The 25,578-nt window shown below is 40.4% G+C and overlaps 1 protein-coding gene across 3 annotated transcripts in view; it reads left to right on the top strand.

Moving 5' to 3' along the window:
- Positions 1-13,278, top strand: part of LOC124145980 (thyrotropin-releasing hormone receptor-like) — a 46,244-nt gene extending 32,966 nt beyond the window's left edge. For 2 of the 3 annotated variants that reach the window (XM_046515985.2, XM_048391296.1), the window contains exon 2: positions 9,897-13,278. In XM_046515985.2, coding sequence (XP_046371941.2) covers positions 9,897-11,133 — 1,237 coding nt within the window. In that variant the 3' untranslated portion in view covers positions 11,134-13,278. Of the gene's footprint in view, positions 1-8,097; positions 8,233-9,896 lie in introns of those variants that run through there. The other variant, XM_046515986.2, reaches the window with a different exon arrangement.
- Positions 13,279-25,578: the final 12,300 nt, after the last annotated feature.

Below are 25,578 nucleotides of genomic sequence, written 5' to 3'. Positions count from 1 at the left end.
GGGGGGGGGGGGATGGTGAGGTGAAATTGGGTTTAACGTCACGTCCAAGATTATTGACGTATATAGCGTATGACGCGCGAGCGTGCGTGCGCGCGCGCGCGTGTGTGTTTGTGTGTTTATACTAGTCCGGACTGATGCCGATTTTATAGTGCTAGCCCACTGAAATACCATGCCGCAGTTTAGCTTGGATACCCCACTCAGACACAGTATACTGACTCCGAGGGCGGTCGGGTAGCCTAGTGGTAAAAGCGTTCGCTCGTCACGCCGAAGACCCGGGTTCGATTCCCGACATGGGTACATGGTGAAGCCCATGTCTGGTGTTCCCCGCCGTGATATTGCTGGAATATTGCTAAAAGCGGCGTAAAACCATACTCACTCAGTCACTCACTCACTCACTGACTCCGACCAGTCCTTGTTTTACCCCCTACCCCCTTGATGCCGAGTGCCAGGCAGGGTAAGAACACGTACCATCTTTTAATGGCCAGGGATCGAACCCCGGACCTTCCGCTCCCTGGGCGAACGCTCTACCATTTGACCACGGAGGTCGCGAAGAAATGCAGCTTTGTGGGTTAGGCTCTCCTTGAGTCACTCCTTGACTTAGGCGACATATTTCACTCTGCAGTGTTGCGTCAGATTCTACAGGATCGCGGGTCCGATTATGATCCTTCGTGTGTCAGGACGATATTCGGGCTTCTGGGTCTTCACCTACGCGCCTCTTTTGGGGTTTCCATCCTCAGTACAAATCAATTTTACACCCAAAACTCACGTATATGCTTCGTGTATATGTGTCATCCATCAACGTAAGTATACTTGTTGTTCCTCCAACACCATGTCCATTCCTCTCATGAAATATAAGCCACGATTACGGAGGCGGTTGGGTAACGTAGTGGATGCAAGTCACACCGGAAACCCGGGTTCGATTCCTCCATGGTTGCATTATGTGTCGTGTCGCGCGTGGTGATAAGACTAAACGATTTCTAAAACCGGCGCAGAACTCGTTCAGTGACTGTAATGGATAGGAATGTCAGGAAGCTTTTTTGTAATGGGTGCCATGAGATATCTAATTGACGAAAGAAATTCCACGTTGGATATTTACCTGCCATGGTCTTCCGCTATGTGTGGAATTCCTGTAGAAACGTCGCAGGTGCCTTCAACGGCGCTGACATAAATAAGCCTTTGAGCGTAGGAAAGTGACTTTTATTGGTCCACTGATGGATCACCCATGTTTAATTTTGTCTTTTTTTTGTTGACGTTTCTGTTTTGATGTTTGTGGGTGCTTGTGTCGTTCAGGGAAGAGGAATGACTATGGTTTTTTCCCAAAATAAATAGGAACGCTTCATCCCGAAGTTCGTGGTTAAACTAATACGTATATCGTCTTCCTGTAAGAGTTTTCAGTAAAGCATATGATAATTGAATAGAACGTACATGCAATTTGTTTTAAACAATCGTTTATATTGTGTCATATTTGATCTACATGTTCCCAATATGTTGTTAGTGACTGGTTGAGTGAGTGTATATGGTTTTACGCCACTTTCAGCAATAATTCGTCAATGCGAATTTTATGGTAAGAAATAAATTGTTCCAGAAAAGTTTTTGAAATAGTAATTACGCCTCAGACTGTTGACACCAACGAACTAAATTTCCGACACAAAAATGGCATTGATGCAAGGTAGATTATAGAGGAAAAAAATTAGGCTCGAAGTATTCATTTAAAAGTGAAAAAAACACGTAATTGCTTTGCGAGCTCTACAAGAAGCCTTACAGAGCCTCTCACTGGTGCCAGTACCCGCGTACAGAATCGAATAAGATCACCCACAAGTGTGGTAGCACAGCCTCATGCGCCATATACGTGTCCAATAATCTCCTTTAAATGAGTAAACTTGGTAATATCCACCAGATGGCTTCTCCGGGAACTCTCGCTGTTGACGTCAGCCGTTTGGTCAGTGACAGATAGTTATGAGACTGTACGAAACCAAGCGTTTATGCCAACATCGTTAATACTAGGTCCCAATTAAGGCCTTTTAGTCACGTTGACGAGGGATTTGTGCTGAGATTATTCTGTATTAATTCTTTAGAATGCCCATAACTATGTTTAACGGGTCGGGGCGTGTTGTTGTCATTGTTAGCAGACAGACAGACAGATATTTTATTTACGTCTCACCTCAAATATTACATAACAATATAAATATATATATTTAATATTTAAATGAGCCACTCCTATTGGAGTTGTGAGACGAAAACGTTAAAACGTTAAAATAAACAAATAAAGATTACTAAAATACAAAATTTTAATAAATAAAACTTAAGGTAAATGTACACACAAAAGTTAAACACACTATACAGTATATCCAATATCTTTCCGTATGTTTAAAATAGCCTTGCAGGTTTTGGCAGCAACATGTAAAACAATAGGGCTGGCGTGAATAAAACACAATTTAACATAATCATTTTGAAGATTAAAATCATGACACACATCAATACATTTTGTTAAAAGCTCTTTACGGACATCATTATAAACTGGACATTGAAGTAGAACATGCAGCTCATCTTCCACATCTTCCTTGCATTGTGTTTTGCTTGTAGGCGCATACATCGGTGCTACTACCGGAGTAGCCGCGACAAGTTTACATTAGCATGGTTACATCTCCAGGTAACAAGCTCCACATAATGCAAGTATCTCAATTCCTAATATGACCAAAGTAAACGCGAACTGGTATGAGTTGGGACCAGTATCTTGATATGTTGTCCATCTGAATAACGGAATCCCCGACAATAGACTTATACTAAGTATGAAGCTCAACACGTTCAAGTATTATTTGGTGATATCATATTACTTATATGACATTGAAAGTTTGCATCATAGCTTCTTCGAAAGCAAGCATGAATTGGACATACATAGAGAAAACTAAGCAAGTCTTGAAAAGTTTATCTCCACCACACTGTCGAATGTTTATCCAAGTTGTGTGATAGTTTTGACATGTGAGATGAATTCCACTATATTTTTAAATGTAAATATTTCAATGAACAAAGGGACATGAACATCACAAAACACTTTTCAAAAAGACCATATATGTAACTCCAGCAATTATTTCACTGCCATAAGATGTCTGTCCAAAAAGAAACTATGTAAATTTGGTCACATTATAACGAAAAAGGTAAAATCCCGGTTCACCTCTGTCCACCGCCATGTAAAATACTGTCTGTACCTCATATTCCGATGGACCCGTGAAGATCCGGGGTAGAAAAGGTCTTCAGCAACCCATGCTTGCCGTAAAAGGCGACTATGCTTGTCGTAAGAGGCGACAAACGGAATCGGGTGGTCAGGCTCGCTGACTTGGTTGATGAATGTCATCAATCCCTATTGCGTGGATCGACGCTCATGATATCAATCACTGGATTGTCTGGTCCAGACTCGATTATTTTACAGACCGCCGTCATACAGCTGGAATATTGCTGAGTGCGGCGTAAAACAATAAACAAACAAAACATCATATGCCGATGCACTCGGCCTGAGAGAAAAAAGCGCTGTTCTGTTCTGGCATATCACCATTATGACGTAAAATGTCAGATAAACAAAAACACCAAATTTCGAACTGTCTGATGTGTATTGCCATACATATTTCGAAAATGGTGGGTGAGTTATATTTTAACGTTGCATCGGCATTATTTCAACGACGAGAACAAGTTTTAATATCTACAAAAACTTCATATAAAAACACTTAACTTATATTCAAAAGAAAACATATCCATCATATTTAGCCTGGCTATTTATAAGTGTTGAAAACACGGGCTGTAAGCCAGCAGCAACCAAAGCTAGGCCACCTCGCTGGGGATCAAGGGGACTTTCTGTGCCTCAGCTGCCTGCACGATACCCCAGCAGGATTTACGTCATCACTTACCGATGCTTGTACATAATACCAGCCAATATTAAAAACATGCTCAGCACTAAGCTGGCTTAAAACACTGGCTGATGATAGTAACATCGATTATGATAGGAATTACGTGTCACACGGTAGGACAATCATTTTACGATGCTTCAACCTCCTGACCAGAACCTTCAATAATTTGTATTTTTAAAAGCGTCACACCAAATTTAATAACAATAAATTGGTTATTTGGGTTTAATTGAACTGCACCCTAAAATAGTACACTGGTAAAATGTGCATATATTATGTTCTTCTTTTCAATTCCCCGTTGCATTAAACGTTGTTCGAGAAACAGGCTGTGTCCGATCCCACACGTCTAATGCCAAAAACTACTGGATGGGTGGCCCAGTCGTCTAAGGCGCCGCGAATCGCTGTGCAGAGTTGCGTCCCTTGGGCACGCCAGAAACCTATGAATGTGGGTTCGAATCCCTGTTCGCCCCGATTATGTTTCTAGGTTTGTCAGCATCATACCCGTGCTCGTTGGTTTCATCGAAGTGGTAAACGTCTGAGACCTGCATCACTTCGGGTTTTCATCCCACATTATGCTGACACGCCGTGATATAAATGGAATGCTGTTTAAAGCGGCGCTAAAAGCAACTCACTCACTCAATGCAAAGAAGAGAAAAGTAAAAACTGTCTGTTTACCATTCGGGTTCTGTATACTTATCAATACTTTCGTCATCTGTGTGCTTTGCTCGACCCAGGATGTCCTCGTGCTATCGTAACTCCCTGTGTGGCAGGGCAAAGATGTAGTCTCCGTCAGCATTCCACACCAAGAGGGGGATACCATGGTGGTCCTGTGGGCCATTAATGAGGAGAATGAGATCGTTAAGCCTTGTAGTCATGTCGCTGTGGCAATTATCATCATCGTGATTGTTTTACTCCCGAATACTGAACTACCTGCCTAGCTGGCTGCATGGTTCTGTTTGAGTATTAGCCCAGCTTCCGAAATATGTTACGTGTCAGTCAGTGGTTGTCAGCGTGACACCGTTGATGGAGCACCCACTCACTCACCCCCACCCAAACCTACCCACTCACTCACTCACTCACTCACTCACTCACTCCACATGCCCTGACAAAGTAAAGACATGATCCCTAACTTTGTTTTTAGCATAAGTGCAATAAACTTGAACGCGTACAATAATCTTGACGTGAAACACCATTTCACCTCACCTCACCTCACCTCACCTCACCTCACCTCACCTCCAACTACCGAGTTATTTGCTGATCAAGTAACTTCGTGTTAAATGTTTGAAGTTGTACAATACAGTGAACTACGTTTATAACGAACAAGCTTATAACGAACTGACGGATATAACGAACTTTGTTTTGTCTCGTCCCGTATGTATGCTGTAAATGTGCTTATAACGAACTGACGGATATAACGAACTTTGTTTTGTCCCGTCCCGTATATATGCTGTAAATGTGCTTTTAACGAACTGACGGATATAACGAACTTTGTTTTGTCCCGTCCCGTATATATGCTGTAAATGTGCTTATAACGAACTGACGGATATAACGAACTTTGTTTTGTCCCGTCCCGTATATATGCTGTAAATGTGCTTATAACGAACTGACGGATATTACGAACTTTGTTTTGTCCCGTCCCGTATATATGCTGTAAATGTGCTTTTAACGAACTACGGTTATAACGGACTAACCTAAGTGATACCTTTGAGTCAGCAAACATCACGGCGGTGAACATTAAGAAATAGCTTCAAACATTATACCAACGATTAAAGCGTGGGGAGCAATGGTTGAACCCAACGACTAGCCTCTGCCCTAGCCGTGAGACCCTAGCGTCTGAACATTGCTCAAGGATGTATTACCATGTCCTTCAACACGTAGGCACTAGCAGACAATTCTTGTCGACAACCCTCCATCACATCGACGGGTGTAGGATTAAAACACCAATCAATGTCCCCTTACAACGCCCTTGCATAAACCATTTCTAATATGATCGGTCTCTGTTCAAGAATGTTCAGACACCAACCGAGGCATTTGACGGTCTTTTTCATCACAGACAGCGACGTGGAAGCCGTCTTTGTTACAGGCAATTACATACATAACAACAGGATATCATGGTTCGGGGCACCTTACGGAAACCTTTGATAATAATTGCATCATTTGATGTTTATCGGGCCTGTCGGGACAACTGATCTTTAAAGCTTGTGATGTCTCTGTTCATATTTCCGTCACAAGATCCTTCATCCAGGAAGAGCTATCTGCCGTGCAGTTAAGTACATACGTGACGGTGTGTTAACAGTGAAGATTATAGAGGGGCAACAGACATTATTATTACCCCGAAGGTCGTGACTGCTGATGTTGAAAGTCAACATGTTCCTTGCTTTTTTGGACATTGTCAATTGACACAACGCATCTGTCGAACTCATGTTGGCGTTTTGCAAACATTCATTGTGCAATGCATGAAAATTCGTGCGTTCCTTTACTTCATGACATGACCTGACTTGAGACCAAATATTTCCTCGATCACTTGATGTTTTTGTCGTAATTGTCGATACAATATCTCATATCTAAAATGAGTGAGTTTGCTACTTCTGTTGTTTCATGCGTGGACCTTGAAATTGCAAGCATTCACAATATCAAACAGTAAATCTAAAAGACCAATTTTCCCCGTGTGAGCAGGCATCTCATCTTAAACTACTTGAAATAAATTGGTCTGTGTCATAAGTTTTAGACATGTATCTGAAGAACTAATTATTTCTTTCAAACATTTTGTGATGCTTTCTTCAACAGAGATAACAGAAAGCTCTGCCCAGTAGGTTAGAGAACCGTGAAATGATTGACCCCTGTGTGACATCATACAGTTTGTGTCGCTACTATCTCTTGTACCACAAGATTTACCACAGGATGTAGGATGGTAAAACTATGCCTGAAAATCCTACAGACAACCTCTCATAATTTTGCTGCAACCGTTTATGTTCAAATCCAGTTTGGTTTACAGGTTGTAAACCTGTGACTGTAGATTATTATTCGCTGAAATGTGGCTTAAGACTAATATGCAGTGGGGTCGGGGATATTCTCTTAATATGTTGCAACCACTTCGACTTTGATGTCCTTAACCTTTGAGGTTTTAATGCACTCATTTGATGCATTCACGCAGTTTCACCTTTCTGTCCGAAACGGTTTTTTTTCTGAAATATATATTTTTAAACATTTTTAACAAAATAAATAAGAATAATCCAATGATTGAAACAAAATATCAAGTCATTATTAGACGGAATTTGCATGCCTCATTTCAGCAGTTTCATATGCAAATATGTGGGCAAAGCAGAAAAAGCCAATTAAAAACAAATTGAACGGGATGGTAGCAAAGGTCTCATCAATGTCAAAATTCAAAATGTAGCAAGATCCAGAGCATACAAGCAGGCCCCATTAATAACATATATCCAATATTAAACTGCGTTCGCCGTTTTGAAAATCGGATTTGAACTTCTTGAACAAAATCTCGTGTCATCATGTGAAGTTTCAGCATAAATTGGTCCAGTGGTATCGGAGGAAAGGAGGTTTATAGACGTCGAAGCATGCCGGACACAAATGTCATGACATTAAGCTCACTTGACCATTAGCCAGGTTAGGTGAAAATATAACACTAGCAATATGCAGCAAAGACTGAATGGTTACACTGCCTGGATCTTCCACATCTCCAAGACATTCCACATTCACATGTCTTAGTGTCTGTACACTGGCACTAATCCCTGTCCTAAGTGCCGCATATTTAAGACTTGTTTCAGACGACGTCGTCTAAAGCGTGCGTCGGATGTCGATGACGCGTGTCAGACAAGCGGCAAGTGTCCATCACTAATCTGGCAAATAATGGGGTCGGGTCTATAGGTGACCTAGTTCTACATTGAAAGAGACGTCGTAAGTTGAGCTTCATTAGCTAGTTCTTTTTTTTAATATATTGAAACCGTCTCTCCGTTGGGCTTGCGCTGGGCATTGATAGATGTAGTCTTTCTCAATGTTGATAGATGGACGCTCGTCGACAATGTAGTATCTTGGCGCAAAGAGTGGAATGGGATTTCTTTTTGACGTAGTCATCACTAGATATCATGAGACCCCACAGAAAATGCAGAGCATGCGTAGATTCCATCCAATCAAACCTCGTCACCCTGTTCGATAAGCCTTGGCTTGGTGCAGCAAAGTACACAAGCTGTTTCAGTTGCGGTGGAAACCTACAGTGTTATATTGTGAGATATTTAGGGCACAAGCGCCGACGGTTGTGAGGTGACACTATCAAGGGAGGCCTTTAAAGAGTTGTTTGATCAAGGTCTCAACATTCAAGGTATCAGTAGAGCTTTCACAAAGTGTTATGGTAGACATGGAGGGCATTTCTAAATTTGACGCATCTTTGACATAAATGATGTTCGATGCAATCCCTTGCTTTGACTTGTACCATATGTTCCCGTGTTTTTTCAGGTGAACAATTAACCTGCCTTTGCATGTGTTTGTGATGGGTGCCATATCAAACATACAACGTCAAACACAATCCCATTTTGCATTTCTTTTCAGACAAAATGATCTATGTAAATTCCACTTTACCAAATACACTTAAACAGACATATGCTTCGTGGTATGGTGCTCTTCCCAGTATATCTCTAGACTTTGTAATTAGTGTTACGAATGAAACGGTTATATTTAATCCGTGTTATTGGAGTAAGTCTGCAAATTGACACCAGCCTTGTCCTCCTTTAAAATTTACCATAAAATCCATAATTAATCCTCATTTATTTCGCCAATTTGAATATTAACCCTAAAAGTACTGAGTGTTAAAGTGGTTTATGCAGAGTCTGTGAGAGGCTATGATGTACGTATCCCACTGACCCAGACTTGGATGTGTTTGGTAATCCACCAGAAGGTTGAGGATTGACTTCCAATCACCAGTCTCATTAGATTGCCATATAACAAAGCTGAGAGGCTGAGTGAGTTGTCGTCTTTTGCGCGTACCCTTCAAGTTGGCCTAAAACTGAGGATTATGCTGGAGAGCCAGTTAGCACTTAACAGTATTTATTGGGTAATGGTTTCAAAGACCTCTGGCCAAGTGGACGAAAAAGGGTGTTTTCTTTTCTGTCCATCCATTGATAAAAGACAGGGGATCAGCTACGTACTAAACCGCCATTCAATATACCATCAGCAACCGATCATTAATGCAATAGGCCCAGTTCCCTGTGTCATACACAGTCATTGATAAGTTCAGATGAGATGTATTGAATTCCCTTCCATTTAAGATATAAAAAGAACGTTCAGTACTCGAAAACATCGGTGCGTGCGTGCGTGCGTGCGTGCGTGCGTGCGTGCGTGCGTGCATGTATGTATGTCGTAATAATACTTGGTTTATGCCGGTTAATTCAGTGAAGAGACGACACAGGCCCAGACTATTTCATATTTTAAGGGATATAATAAGTAGCATAAGTAGCATGCATGTTAGGGTACATTGAGCTCGGGGGGGGGGGTGGGGGCAGATGTTCGGCGGTTCGTTCCTCGGCCGCGTCATAACAAGAGACGTTATAACATGGTACTTCTTGTTGCCGTCTGGCGCTGGGAAACAAGGACGTTAACTGTCATATTACTTTTCAGTGTTAACATGTACGTATGAATGGGTCAATAGACATTTATGTCTGAAAGTTAATGGTCGATGGACATATTTTGTTTAAAGCTGAAATGCTGTCATTGCAAGTGTCTGATGGTTTGCTGATCAGTTGTCCAGCTCTCCCAGTGCAATGTTCTTGAACGCGACGTTAAACCCCATTTTGTCTCACCTCTTCTAAATTACATTAAATCTTATTTGTCAATATTAACATTTTCGTATGAATCTGTCAAATAAAAACATATTTCTCATAGATGGATGAACATATTTTGTCAATAGATGCACTTCTGTGAATGCAAGTGTCTGATAGTTTGTTGATGTCTTGTTTAATATTGCTTTATCGATCTTTTGTATACTTTCAGTGACAACCTTACGATGGAGCTCAGAACAGACCAATATGACATCCTAGGGAATGACACCGTTAACACGACGCTGGGTAGCCCACCATGGCAAACAACGTCCTTGTGGGAGACTGGGAACTTCTCCGGCAACACGTCAACTGCTATCGGCATGAACAATACACGCACCCCAAGCATAGCCATCCAAATATTATACCGTGTTCACCTGGTTGCCATTCCAGCCATAGCGATCATCGGTACCATAAGCAATCTCCTGGCGTTCTTCACCTTTATCAGTAAACCTCTCCGCCGAACATCTTGTAGCCTTTACCTGGCTGCAAGATCCCTATCGGACACTGGCTTCTTGCTCTCCCTTCTTGCAACCTGGATCGGGGACGCCACAACTTTCCAGCTCTACCACCGAGATGGAATGTGCCAGATCGTTCTTTTTCTAACCTATTTCTGTGGATTTCTATCTGTGTGGTTGGTTGTTCTTATTACAGTGGAGAACTACATTCGTATATGTCATCCTTTCACGGTGGGTAGGTTCTGCACGGTTCAGAAAGCAAAAGGCTTCATTTTTGGTTTGAGTGTCACCGGTGTTGTCCTGTATCACTTCCCGCTGTGGATTAGCGCCGTCCTGGACTACCCTGGTGGGAAGAGGTACTGCAACTATATACAGAAGTACGTCACCATCACCCGGATGTTCACCTACGGGGACATGTTCTTGACTCTTGTGATACCGTCTATCGCTATTATTCTTCTGATGGTCGGTATTACCTACAGCTTAATCACGTCATTAAAACGACAGAAACGACTCAAACAAAACAGCGAGCGCGTGAAGAGCCAGAGGCCAAACGGCAAGAAGTCCGGTGGTTCGAGCTCATCTCCTCAAGCCAAGGTGACCAAGATGTTGTCCGCAGTTTCTTTTATCTTCCTGGTTTTGAATCTTCCCAGTCACGCTGTGCGACTCCGGGTCGTGATTTTGACTTACGAGGGCGAGCCACAGCAGCCGAACATCGACCAGATGCTTCAAGTTATTTTCCAAATCCTTTACTATCTCAGCTTCGCTGTCAACTTGGGAGTATACTTAGCCTGTGGGGACAATTTCAGGAAGGTATTTTTAGACAAGTATGTGTCTTGTGTGCTTCGCTCCAAGTACATGCGGAGGAAGAGTGAAGTGTCGCACACGTCCTTCACGAACATTCGATTGGAGGCAACCGAGCCAATGAAAGAAGAGGAGACGTCACTGATCACGTGACTCGGGTGCATCTAGGTCAGATATACCTAGATATGAAAATGGCGTCCATTTACATTCTGCTTAGTTCCTGTGGTTTTTTTCTAAAAGAGGATCATTTTCTACCAAATGTAGGCAAAGTTTTTATTGATAGTTGTTCATATATTTGCATGTTGGAAAACCTACTGCGACTTACACAATAATAATACCCCGACATAAGTGAAATACGTTCTAACGTGTTTGTACAATGTCTTGTATACATTACCTATGTGATTTGATTTTGTATTCATTGCCTATATGTAAAATACTTTTATATTTAAGGGACACGTTTCTTTATATATGGTTCTCATATTTATATATGTATATATTTATAAAAGGCGCTCTTCGACACCCCTTTTCTATAAATATATGATATTGAGGTATATATATATATATACAAGACGAAAAGAACAGATAAACTTCATGTCATACGAATTCGTTTGTTAATTGACATAATGCTTTTTGTTTCAATTTTAGTACATCAATAATATTTCATTTGTTTTGTTATGACAAGAGACGTGACAAAATACCAGTGGTGTTACATGCATCCTTGATGGACATGCGATTAGGGCTGCCAGCCATTGAAATAGGAAGACTGATGTTATATAGAGGATCATACCTACATGAAGACAATGTCCATTGATTTTGTTTTGTTCAGCATGATGCATAACACGCATACATTAAGTACCTGTTACAAGTTGGTTTCCTCAACTGTTGACTTTGCTGCCTGAAGACATGTACAAATATTTCACGCCCATGTGTTATTTGCTGAGTGTTTATTACCTGCCCGATGTCTCTCAAAGAAGCTAACCCCATATATATGCTCCTGGTGATAATATTTCGTCCTCACATAACCAGGAATGGACTTGGGAATTCATCACTGTGGGATATTCATTTTTTGAGAAGGATTTGATGAGGAGGCCCAAAAAGCTCACGTGACCGGAAGCTTTAACTGACCCCTACACGGATCACGTGACTTTGTGGACCTTCATGAAGCCTTTCTCTCACTGGAACACCTACATACTACCCCTGTGTTGCTATCATACGACGATGTAGTACTAATGAACAATTCTTTGCCGAATTTAGATGTATAATTTGTCCATATTTGTTCCTGACGAAGAGTATTTTACCAAAAGTAATCTGAAAAAGATAATTATTATTAATAATTTCCTTGTACAGTCAAACACTTGTGTGTAGAAGTTGATTGGAAATGCGTAAATACTTCGAGTTATCCAGGGTTTGACACATCCAAAAATTATTAATAATGAAGGAATACGCAGGTACCAAGCTTTTACTTCGAGACAACCGTAGGTTCGACACATCGAAGTTCGATACAACGGTGTTTGACTGTACTTTACATTTATGTATCATATTTCTGTCAATTTACAAGCGTTTTGAAAATTTGTTATTTGTTAAAATTGTGTTTGTTCTCAGTATACTACCTATTGCAATAAACACTCTCGCTTCATTGTTCGTCGATGTCTCATTAACATTCAAATCATATCTTTATCTACAAATGATATATGTGTCCACTAACATCTGATATATTTCTTTACCATCACACGATATGTTCGTCCAGTAACACATGTAATATATCTCTACCTTCATATGGTGTGTCTTCAAACATCTCCGTTCTTGGAAAAGTGAATCCATGGTATATAATTGGCTAACCAATTTATTGTTTTCATAAACCTACAAAATATAGGAAACAATTATCTGAACACGATGATAGTGCATCCTTAATAAGTCTTCTCCCGGGTAAGTGAGTGAGTTGGGTTTAACGCTGATTTTAACAGCATTCCGGTTATATCACGGCGTGTCAACTTAAAGCGGGAGGAAATCCGGAAGTGATGCAGGTCTCAGTACAACTTCCGGCCTGGGTGTCCAGCGATACGCCCAATTTTATTCCACTTCACCGTCAGCACGCCTAGTTCGGTGTAGCCAGCATCTGAGGTTCAAAAGACAAGACTGTGACATTATACGATTCATATGGTCCAGGTTTCATCTGGACAGCTCTGATGGCCGTACAAGGGTCTACAGGCGCCCAGGAGACGCTAGTATTACTCAACGACGTCTGTTTGGGGGTGAAGGTGTTATGCTGTGTGGTGTCATCACAACTCATGGGAGAACGCATCTCATCTTTATACCCTCGTTTACGAAGTAAATCGGGGGTATATGGCGTTCCGTCCGTCCGTCCGTCCGTCCGTCCTTCCGTCCGAGCTTTTGTACGGCCCATAACTTTTTAACCATGCACCCTAGCTTCACCAAACTTGCTACACACATTAACCACAATGAGTACTTGTGCCTTTTGCTAGTTTGAAGATTCTGAATATATTTAATTTTTGCCGTTTCCATGGGCACATTAAGATACTTAAAATTTTAGAGTGGGTGTTTTGTACGGCCCATATCTTTTTAACTATGCACCCTAGCTTCACCAAACTTTCTACACACATTTACCACAATGAGTACTTGTGCCTTTTGCTAGTTTGAAGATTCTGAAATTTTTTATTTTTGCCGTTTCCATGGAATCATGGTGAAACATAAATTTTGGGTAGAGTTTTTGTACGATCCATGTTTACAATATTATGTATCCTAGCTTCAGCAAACTTGCTACATTAACCACTATGATTGTTTTTTATCTTTTATAAGATTCTGAAAGTTTTCTCTTTTGCTGTTTTCATGGAAACATGATGGAATTTAGAAATTTTGATGACTGGTTTTGTATAGCTAATATATTGTCCAAGATTGTTTCCACACATGTAGATCATCATAAGTATATGTGCTTTGTGTTAGTTTGAATTTATGAATTCTTTACCATATCTGTTAAGGCTAGATGGAAATTATTAATTTATTGATTTTCTTATATGATATTGTTCCATTTTTTATGTGTTTATATGTCAACAATTTTTTGTCCTTTTGATAATTCTTCTTATGTAACTCCTCAATCAAATTTTTATTCAAATGTGTTCATGGTGATCTACTTCCTCGTAGTGAACACTGGTAACATGGGAGATGTGTGTGTGTGTGGGGGGGGGGGGGGGGGGGGGGGTCAATTGTCACTGGAACTCAATCTTAGTTTTTAAAACATTGAAGTTAAAATCAGTTAGAAATATGTCATATTTCATTCATTAACAAACTATTAACTATTTGTTGTTGACCAGCGGGGATAACGTGGGTATGTGAGCTTTGCTCACTTCTTTCTTGTTGTTATTGGCAATTCGAATGACGTACGCTTCTGGGACGACACCGTTCGAGATAAATTTCTTCCCTTTGGGCAAATACAGGGACGTAGCGTCACGTTGCAGAACAATAATGGCCCCGCCAACTTGTTTCAAACTGATTGCGGTATAAAAACATTTATGTACTGCATATCAACGCAAATGGTGCTTGTTTGTTGTTTAATGCCGCACTCAGCAATATTCAAGCCATATCACGGTGGTCTGTAAAATAATCCAGCCTGGACCAAACAATCCAGTGATTGACATCATGAGCATCGATCCACGCAATTGGGATCGATGACATGTATCAACCAAGTCAGCTAGCCTGACCACCCGATCCCGTTAGTAGTCTTTTACGACAAGCATAGTCGCCTTTTACGGCAAGTATGGATTGCTGAAGACCTATTCTACCCCGGATCTTCACGGGCCTCAGAAATATAAATTGTCAATGCAAGAGACTAATCAGCCTAGCTGTTCTGCCGATACAGATTCCGCTAGGCGTAAAGGGCAAATAGCTGTGGAAATTATATAAATTGACCACTAAAAATCAGGTGTTCGCGAAAAGAGTAAGCAAGTCCTGCCATACAGAACCACCTTCGAGGTCAGGTCTATGGGTCAGGCGGCCTGTCGGAAAGTGATGTCAAACTCGTAGAGTGTGACCTAACCAGCAACTGAGTACTGTTTTGTTCAGAAGATCCAGTGTATGCCGAGTTTGCCACAAACGTTTTCCTGCCAACTGCTGGAGGCCGACAGATTTGACCGTAACAGTATAATATGTTCCCGTGAATGCGACACATAATTGTATTTTCCAAACATCGTTCACTGAAAATTGCTGGATAGTCTTACATACACTGTATAGTGGTACGTAAAATAATTGCCTGGCATCTCCTTTGAAGGAATAAAAGCGTATCGTTTAAAGGACTGATTGACTGATTAACACACCGTGATGTAACTGAAATACTATTGCAATTTACCAGTTTTAGCAGTGTTAGCCTTCGGGGTAATAATACTGTCTTTTGCCTCTCCATAATGTTCGCAGTTAACAAACCACAGACACAGGCCCTAGAGGTTATTTGTCCGGTTCGATAAACATCAACTGATGGACAATACATAAAATGTATCTGAAAGGTGCCCCGGACTACAATATCCTGTTGTGATATATGTTATAGTCAGTAACAGTAACAGAGAGGGACGGTCGGGTAGCCTAGTGGCTAAACCGTTCGCTCGTCATGCCGAAGACCCGGGTTCGATTCCCGACATGGGTACAATGTGTGAAGCCCATTTCTGGTGTCCCCCGCCGTGATATTGCTGGAATATTGCTAAAAGCGGCTTAAAACCATATTCACTCACTCAATAACAGAGACGGTTTCCAGTTCGTTGTTTTTACGAAACTGATCATATGAGAGATCGGGTGTGGTAGGTGAGTGATTGCGGTAACATTGATTCGTGAACTAAACATACACCAGTCTACGTGAAGGGGGGGTTGAGAAACCAATTATCTGAACAAGATGATAGTACATCCTTAATAAGTCTTCTCCTGCGTAAGTGAGTGAGTTGGGTTTTTACGCTGCTTTTAACAGTATTTCAGCTATATCACGGCGTGTCAGCTTAATGTGGGAGGAAAGCCTGAAGTGATGCAGGTCTCAGACGTTTACCACTTCGATGAAAAGCACGGGTATGGTGCTGACAAACCTAGAAACATAATTGGGGCGAATCGGGATTCGAACTCATAATCATAGGTTTCTGGTGTGTCCAAGGGACGCAAATTTGCACAGCGAATCGCGGCCAGTTGTCTTCGTATCCCAATTGCGTGGATGGATGCTCATGATGTCAATCACTGGATTGTATTGTCCAGACTCGATTATTTACAGACCGCCGTCATATACATGTAGCTGGAATATTGCTGAATTAAACGACAAACAAACAAACAAATCATAATCTGAAGGGCAAAAAGGTATACCGACTCTTTTATCTTATTAAAAATTGAATGAACTGTTGTAAAATTTAATTGTGTCTATTTACTTATCACTCATTCCCGCAACAGTTTGTGAAAAGCAATCTGTGGCTATACAAAAATAAATTGGCCTCCCCAAATCTCTGTCTGTGTTATAAAGTTAACCGTTATTACCAACACTGAACACGGCCTTATTCCTGGGGCAGTTTCACCAAGAAGCACTGTGTGCCATGTCAGCACACACTGGTAGTAGTGGTGGTGTTGGTGCCCCGGAGTACCTTGCCAAAGGGCTCAGTCACACATTCAGGATTTTTACTGCCTTCCTTGATAGGGCAATTCCCGATTAAAATTTGTCGAAAGTCTGATCAAGATCCTGTGATTCACAAATAATCAGATAGTGTTCAGGAAGCGTCCCGATTCAGCCTTTTCCAGCTGAATTCGTCCCGATTCTCCCGTTCTCACTCAGAATCTGATCCGATTTGTATCTTCCGCATTGTAAAAAACGAACGAATCTGTCCCGACAGCATCCCGATTCCCTCGAATGCGATCCGACAGAGATCCGACAGTGACCGGACAGTGAAGCATTCGGCAAGATCTTGACGCAATCTGGACTCAATCGACAAGAAACGGCAATGACGAATTCATGCCCATTCATCACGACAGAGTCCCGATCCACGGGACACCGTCCAGGCACCACAGGACATTGTTACGATTTTGATCCGATACAGCAGAATCTGTCACGACATAGTCACGATTGTAATCCGACAAGACAAAATCGGCTGAGTTTCCCGAATGTTACGGGACGCACCATACTGTCGGGAGTGCTTGGCCGACCTCTCTGGATCTTTCCCGATCCGTAGGACTCTATTACGAACGTATACGACTGCGTTCAGACAATGATAAGACATTCCAGATCATTCAGGACAGTAATCCGACTTTTTCACTTTTCGTGTCGTAGCGCTGTCTGATTTCAAACGGGGGCCATAACCGGCACTGTGTGAACCTTGCCTAACCCAAGCTTGTCTAAGACAGAGCCCACCTCACTTCGTGTTGTTGTTTTATGTGTATGGGAGGCCGCATTCTGCCTCAGCAATTCCGGTTGATCTGTCCTTCTTTGGAACTCATGTGTGTGAATTTGGTACACATACTATCTATTGGGATTTTAGAATTGACCGAGATTATTGACGTACCCTGATGGTATGCACTTTATTTCGTGTGTTTAGACACTAAACGTGTTTAGACACCAAATGTGTATTCCGTTTAGGATTTAAACACGATTGATGAGCGGTACTCCTATACCCCGTGTCAGTGAACCGTGTCTGAGCCCTTCCTAGTCCCGGGAACGCCACGGGGAGTTTTCCTCCTAGATATAAATTTGTCGCTCCCGGGCCGACACCAGGCTGACTGACAGTAAAGTACACTACACTGATGATGAGGAATAACATTTGGGATTAACGTCTTATAAGTAAAGGCAATTACGTGTTTCAATGAAAAAAAAACTTTTATAATGTACTTTGATAACGAAGTTTCAGGACTACGTCTTGTCCTTCCATTCATTCATGTTCTTCCAACTTCCAAATGCCAATCAAAGACATAAGTGATTCTAGACATTGGTCAACATGGTAATTTGCCTGGGTAAACAGTATATGAGGTATGCTCCAGAAACGATCGTCCCTACCCTGGAAATGCAATATGAAAGAATCCCTGAAAACTCCCTTAATAGCCAAAGGTGTCAGTCCAGTGCATGTCTAATGTGTATAAAGTTTAATGAAGAAATATTGAATGGTGTATAGGGTAAATACCTAAAAAAAGTCATGGGCGTACATTGTCCGTTTCTATAGCACCTAGATAAATCAGTTTGGGCAGCGGATTATTAAACACTCTCCAGACTTGGAGAAATGTTTACTTCTTTCTGTAATCTTGATTTCAGGGCCAAAACTCGGGCAATCTTGACTTGCCAAATCATTCTTGACTTTAGTTTGAGTCCTTTTCATATTTATTCTCTTGGGTCTGGAAGACACTCACGCTGTGAGTATCGCATGGAGAACTGACCAGTAGAGGGAATCCCGCTTGGGTCAGCCTGGGCCAGAGTAGTCGGTATCCTCCCATTAGTTTCGCGTCCCATTTGTCACACGCCTTAAAACAACATAGGTCATGGCGGAAGGCACTGACTGGTCTACCCTATGTTGCCTAAGTATTAGAATGGAGTGATCCAAGAAAAGTAGAAAAGTAATATTGTACTTTATGTATATAAAACTGTAGAAAAGTAAACTTGTACTTTATGTATATGTAGTATATACACATGACATTAACATGTTATAATAAGCATTCTTTATTTGCACTGGTAGCAGCACTGATTAATCAATTGAATTCTCTGAATAGTCTTCGTGTACTCCAACCCTGCATTGAAGGCTGCAGCAAAGTCGGAGAAGAACATGTTCCCTTCAAACAAACACAGGCATATTTTGATAAATGAAACATCTTTGTGTGCATAAATGGAACATGTAAATACACTGATATATTGACATGGTCCCAGCTGGCAAACAAGAGTTCTAAGAGCTTACTGTTTCGGCATAATTTAATCAATTCATCTGAGGCAACAACTAAATTTTGCAAACAATTGCGTCATTGTTAATTTTCAGTGATCCATTAATATGTTTTTACCGCTATTGTCAACGTTTACGCCAAAAGGAATTTGTTTTGTTGGAAAATCGAAATTAGTTATTCTCTTATTGTTTACGACATAAGTATTGGTTGATAACAACATCTGGTGTCACATGACACCAAATAATATGTGTGTGTCTGAAGTAAATAATTTGAATTAGTTACCCGAACATACTAAATGTTTATATTTCCCTTTAAAATAACACGTGTTTCAACACAAAAAATGTTAAACAAACACACGTTTGTGTTTACCGTTATACTTGCCCATGCAGCTGTCCTATACATGTAAAATATAAAAATGCTGTGTACAGTAATGTGTGGAATTGATTACAAAATTGAAATACGGAACGTTTTAAACCCTCAACATGCTCAATATAATTTAACAAAAGAAATTATGTACATGAATGTCCAATGATAGTGAAAACATTATTGTGTCCGAAAGCTTGAAATTAAACTATCACCGTCAGTGAGTGAGTGAGTAATATTGCTAAAAGCCGCATCAGCAGTATTGCAGCTATTCGCGGCTACACTGTCAGTTACAGAAATAATCACAGGCCATTGAGTTTCTCCATGAGGCAATATTATACACGGCTAGCATATTCTTGAAAGCAAAATTCTCACATACCAATTTGAAATACAAACTTAATTATCATATTTTCATCCGCTCCGACCTGACTACAAAACATCCCGCTTTACATTATTTTATAGTTAAAATGGATGCAATTACCATTAAACCGCCCGCATGTTATCATAAATGAGCGGGCCACTGTTAAAGAAATAAACGACGAATGGGGGTACAATACAACACTGCAGGGAGAATAAACCATGAGGAGCGAGTGTTTTATTGTACAATAAACAACAACCACGAGTCGTTTAATGATTATATGAGATATCAACATTATGTACAGCCTCTTTAAGGATGTTGATAAAATATACAAGGTTTAAAAATATTTACCCCTATTTAAGGTGGGTATTTCCCGCATATGCTCACACGATCCTCAAGTCGATTACATGTGCCTTTTCTCCCAATACCGATTGTTATATTGTAACCAGGGTTTGTGATGGAAAATACAATTTCAAACATAGGCTAAGGGTGTGAGTGTTTATTGTCCGAGTAGATAATGGCATCCTGTAATGTACAAAACAATAACATTATAAAAACAATAGTACATATGTTTCTTACATGTTCATACAATACAAAGCCACCATTCATCTCATATAATTTATAAAACATACGTCTATATTCTGTACATGAACATGAACTTAATAATCAATGATATACAAAATCATTATCTTAACCCAAAATAAACAAACAATTCATCAAGGGCGATAACTCGATCCCGATATCACTTATAAGATACAATATAAACCTGGTCCATGTTGTAAAATACACTTAACATTATAAATACAATTACCACTTTCTTGAAACTACTGTATTTATTCAGTAACTCACCATATATTTGGCACGATACACTATTTACAATTCATATTTCGAGACACGACAAACATGTAAATTACCCGTACCCTGTGGGTGACACTGGGATGTTTATCGTCTTCAGGCAGCCGCCTTGACGATGGAAGTGCTGCAACATCTGTGAGAGCAGCGTAATGAACACTTCCCACTCACAATAAACGGGTAGGTAATTTATTTCATGTCTCACCTCATACAAAATAACAAATATATACAGGTCACGTGATAAAATACCTGTGATGAGCCATCCCGTATGGGATTATGAGAGACAATAGAACGTAAAACGATACAGACACAAAATATGGAATAAATATATATACGTTAGTAAAAAGGGATAATAGCATAAAATATTTATAAAAGTTTAAGATGTACGACGTCGTCAAACACACTGCGTTATAATGTTACAAGCGCACATGCGAACCATCAGAAAAGAGGTCATGATAGATCCATGTTTAATCATATAATACACCCCGCTTCGTTAATCATTGATCTTAGTGATAAAACGCTTAGTCATCTGTTGAGTAAGTGAGTGAGTTGGGTTTAACTCCGCTTTTAACAGTATTCCAATTCATGGGCGGATGTAGTGTGCACCCCCCCCCCCCTTTTTATTTCGAAAAAAATCTTTATTTCTGTATAAATTACCACCAAATAATTGTGCACACACACACACACACACACACACACACACAGTGGCAGAGCCATTAGTGATATCATGTGATTGTGACGTCATGGTAAGTAATGACATCACAATGGTCCGCAAAGCATTGTGATGCAATTTCATTGCAGACACATCTGCAATGTAGATATCGGTTGACCCACCTCCTGTGGGATATGTGAGTTTTGGATGATAAAACTTGATAATGCCCTCATATTGCTTAACGACGGGCCATTACCACGCCCGTTGTTTGTTGACGTCATATGACGTTAAATAGTGACGTCGTCTAGTTTGTTCTTTGTCGTTTCTATATTTGTAAACATGGGTCAGTGACATTCGTTCTTCGTTAATTGCAGTAAATGTTTCAAAACCGATATTGTATAATACAATTTGATAACAAATGCTATCCGTTTGAGCTAACGCTATTTTTAGGGCATTATCATTTGCAGAAGGTCTCTCCTTCGTCGGGCAGTTAATGGAAGGCCTCGGTATTCTAAAGAAAAATAGTGTTATCCTAATACTATTGCCTCAAAGTTCCTGGAATGATATATACTTATACATATCGCTAATATGTTTGTGCCTACTTTCTTTACTTGATGAAATACTCCAAACACGTAGCCCTACTGAACACGCATTATGCATGTGAATCGCACCCTTCGACAGTAGTCAATCAAACTCTAACTTTTAATTTATTGCGGCCTTGCCGTCTACATGCTGGGCAAGTGTGTGATTTTGGCTTATGGACACAAAAGCACGAGAACGCGAGATCGCGACATTGGTCAAGTGTCGCGATTTCGTGTTTTTTGTGCTAATTGCCTATACAGTTATATGTAACTATTTTCAAAAACACGAGAACGCGAGAACGCGAGATTGAGACATTGCGACATTGGTCAATTGTCGCGATCTCGCGTTCTCGTGTTTTTGTGCTAATTGCCTATACAGTTATATGTAACTATTTTCAAAAACACGAGAACGCGAGAACGCGAGAACGCGAGATTGCGACATTGCGACTTTGCGACATTGGTCAAGTGTCGCGATCTCGCGTTCTCGTGTTTTTGTGCTAATTGACTATACAGTTATATGTATAAATTTTCAAAAAACACGAGAACACGAGACTTATGTCGCTTATGTCGCGATGTCGCGTATTTCAGCCAGTTGCCCATACAGTCATCTTGTGGCTCAGTCGTAATTCGTTGTGTAGAGTTGCGTCCCTTGGATGTGCCAGAAACCTACAATGGTAGGTGTCCTCCCATTTTAAAGGGGCACTGATCTACAGCAATGCCCCGAGACTGGTTGTTGCCTTTGTTATTGTTTTTCCCCCGTGAGTATCCGGATGATATAGCAGAAATCTAGACCATTTCGCGACCTGTGCTGCGCCATTCGTAAGCGCATGTATCGCTTTTATTGATAGTATTTCATTGTGGGTATATTGTTTAGCCAAAATGTATGAAGTTTCACTTAGGCAAAATTTTATACGGCTGAATATTCAGTTATTATGTTATTGTTATTACGAATTCCAAACATTTTTATGTTTTAATTTCATCACAGAGTGACTGAAAATGATAGGATCAAAAGAAAACGAAATTCCAAGTACGTTTCTATTTTTGGCTTCTAATACTTGAGTGGCGGTCGGGTAGCCTAGTGGTTATTGCTGGAATATTGCTAAAAGCGGGGTAAAATCAAACACACTCACTCACTGTAATACTAGGATAATTAGTCCAATTAAAAAATGTTAGTCATTCTGGACTTGGTTTCAGTCAATTTGTAAATTACTGAAATATTTAGACATTTTATAAATTGCCTGAGTGAATCACATTTTACACATTGAGTGTAACATATACACGCCTACAGGAACAAGAGGAACAAAATGATTCTATCCAGTGCAACAGCAAATGAATGAAAAACAAAATGCAAATATCATAATTACGACCCACCCAAGTTTTATGTATAATATTGGGCAGCTTCCTAGTCCTATTCACATATGGGAACAATATTCCATACGTCTGCAGCTGTATAAATAAACTTATTCGACGTCACGTGGCTCTGTTACGGTCAAATATTTTAAAATATATATATGTTTAGCGTTACTGGATATTATAACCCGCGTTCGTTTCTCAACTGATCACTAAGTTTGTTTCAGATGTTTCACAAAGGTGTCAAGTCTCATCGGTCAGCTAAGATAGCACATGTGACAATTATGTTCATGATGTCCATGGTTCTTTAAAAATATCCATGGAGTTAGAAAGTAATGAACAATCAATAAACGTATTATCGGCTAATCCTTTGAACCAAGTATGTTGTTTTTTCATCGGCACTTCACGCAATGATATGAGTGTATTCCGTCTGCTTTAGTAAACCTACACATGTAAACACTTACTTTTGACAAATCCTCTGTGCAAGATAACAGTGATTAATCAATGTACGTATATTCTGTGGAACTTTTGATGCTGAGGAATGATACGTTTACAAAAAAGTAAATGAACTGATCACTCCTCTTGCTGGGCTGCCACGTGAATATTACATAACATACATTTTACCTCAATTCAAACATGGATTCAGATGAAATAATTACTCCAGGCACAAGCCAAATGGGAACCTTTGTCAGGCAATCTGAGTGGTGCTACCACTAACTATACCTGTAATAGGTTCATTAACTGAGCTTCAAGTGAATGGCAACAAAGACACAGGTGTAGGGTTATGCCAGAAAACGTTTATGACAACAAGAGATAGCAATCGTATTATCCGCGCAATCCAAAATCCGAAAATGCTTTCACTGCTGGGATACCATTTTATTATATTTTATAACTATTAAACTATAACCATCTGGGATATTTCCAAATAACGACACCCGATGAGCTGCCATCGTTCTTTTTGTCCGTTTGTTTAGGCTGAAGAAATTAATTATATATATATATACATGCGCCCTTTGTCTGAGATTCATAGATTAAATATAACCAATCAGTGTTCTTGAAGACGGTAGCCCAGTCTCTTGTCACCCTCAGTTGCGTCAGCGGGCAAATCGACTCACGGCAGATAGTGAGCCCCAGCTGGCAGTGTTAGACAGCCGAGAAGGAGATTAGTGCCCCTTTAAACCGACAAGCCGGGATATAACTGAAATATAAATACTGTTCATACCGGTGTTAAGCCAAACTCACTCACTTATTCATGCCGGTCCCTCATGCTGGATATTGGGGGTACTTTTCCTGTATAAGCATGCCTATAATTAGGATGTTAAGGCCGCAATACATTTATAGTTACAGTTTGATTGATTTTTTAAAAGCATGGGAGACGGGAGGCATTTTATTTCTAACGTTTAATTTTGTTCTTATCGACCTACTTAAGGCATATGTGTACAATTGCTGTCGACGGATGCGATTCACATGCATCATGTGTGTTCAATAGGGCTACGTGTACGGAGCATTTCACCAGGTAAAGAAAGTAGGAACACTCATATTAACGATACTTCTATTTCTAGGTTGGTTGGTTTGTTGTTTAACGCCGCACTCAGCAATATTCCAGCTATATGACGGCGGTCTGTAAATAATCGAGTCTGGACCAGACAATCCAGTGATTAATATCATGAGCATCGATCCACGCAATTAGGATCGATGACATGCATCAACCAAGTCAGCGAGCCTGACCACCCGATCCCGTTAGTCGCCTTTAACGACAAGCATAGTCGCCTTTTACGGCAAGCATGGGTTGCTGAAGATCTATTCTAACACGGATCTTCACGGATCTATTTCTTGGAATTTGAGGGCATTAGAATAATGTAAGGCAGGATGGTTAAATTTTGTTGTCAGGCGGGAGCGGATGAAAATCTATTAATTAAAGAAGCGAATATTGTTAGTATAAAAAAAAAACATCGGACAATATCATTTAAGCCGAATGCTACAAATTTGAGAACATTATTTTAATGAATATGCTAGCCGTGTATAATATTGCCTCTTGGAGAAAATCACTGGCCTGTGATTATTTCTGTAACTGACAGTGCAGCCGCGAATAGCTGCAATACTGCTGGTGTGCTTTTGGGCAAGATTTACTCTCTCACTGACAGTGATATTTTGTTTCCAGTTTCTTCACACTTTAATGTTTTCACTATCACTGGACATTCATGTACAAAATTGCTTTTGTTGAGGGTTTTAATATAAAGTACATAGGAAACTGTCACAACGGGAGAGGACTCTACTCTATTCCACATAGGACTTCGTGTTTGTAAATTACATAGCATTTTCAAGCTCTAGTCATAATTTTGCTAAATGCTACTTGGAGAATGAAGAGCATGAAAGAAGCATGACCAAAGGACGACAAAGGTGCGCATGCGCCTTGACCTTATAATTTTACGCATGCGCACGGACAGCGTCTAAAACGCGAGATCGCGAGAAAATAAAATGTCGTATTCTCGCGTTCTCGCGATTTCGTGTTTTTGTGGCCTAATTTGACAAGTCGAGACTGCGAGATTGCGAGA

This window comes from Haliotis rufescens, unplaced genomic scaffold (genome assembly GCF_023055435.1).
Source record: "Haliotis rufescens isolate VD_foot unplaced genomic scaffold, xgHalRufe1.0.p SCAF_9, whole genome shotgun sequence".
NCBI lineage: Eukaryota > Metazoa > Mollusca > Gastropoda > Lepetellida > Haliotidae > Haliotis > Haliotis rufescens.
Note: the sequence above shows the minus strand (reverse complement) of the source record. Positions and strands in the feature narration are given on the sequence as shown.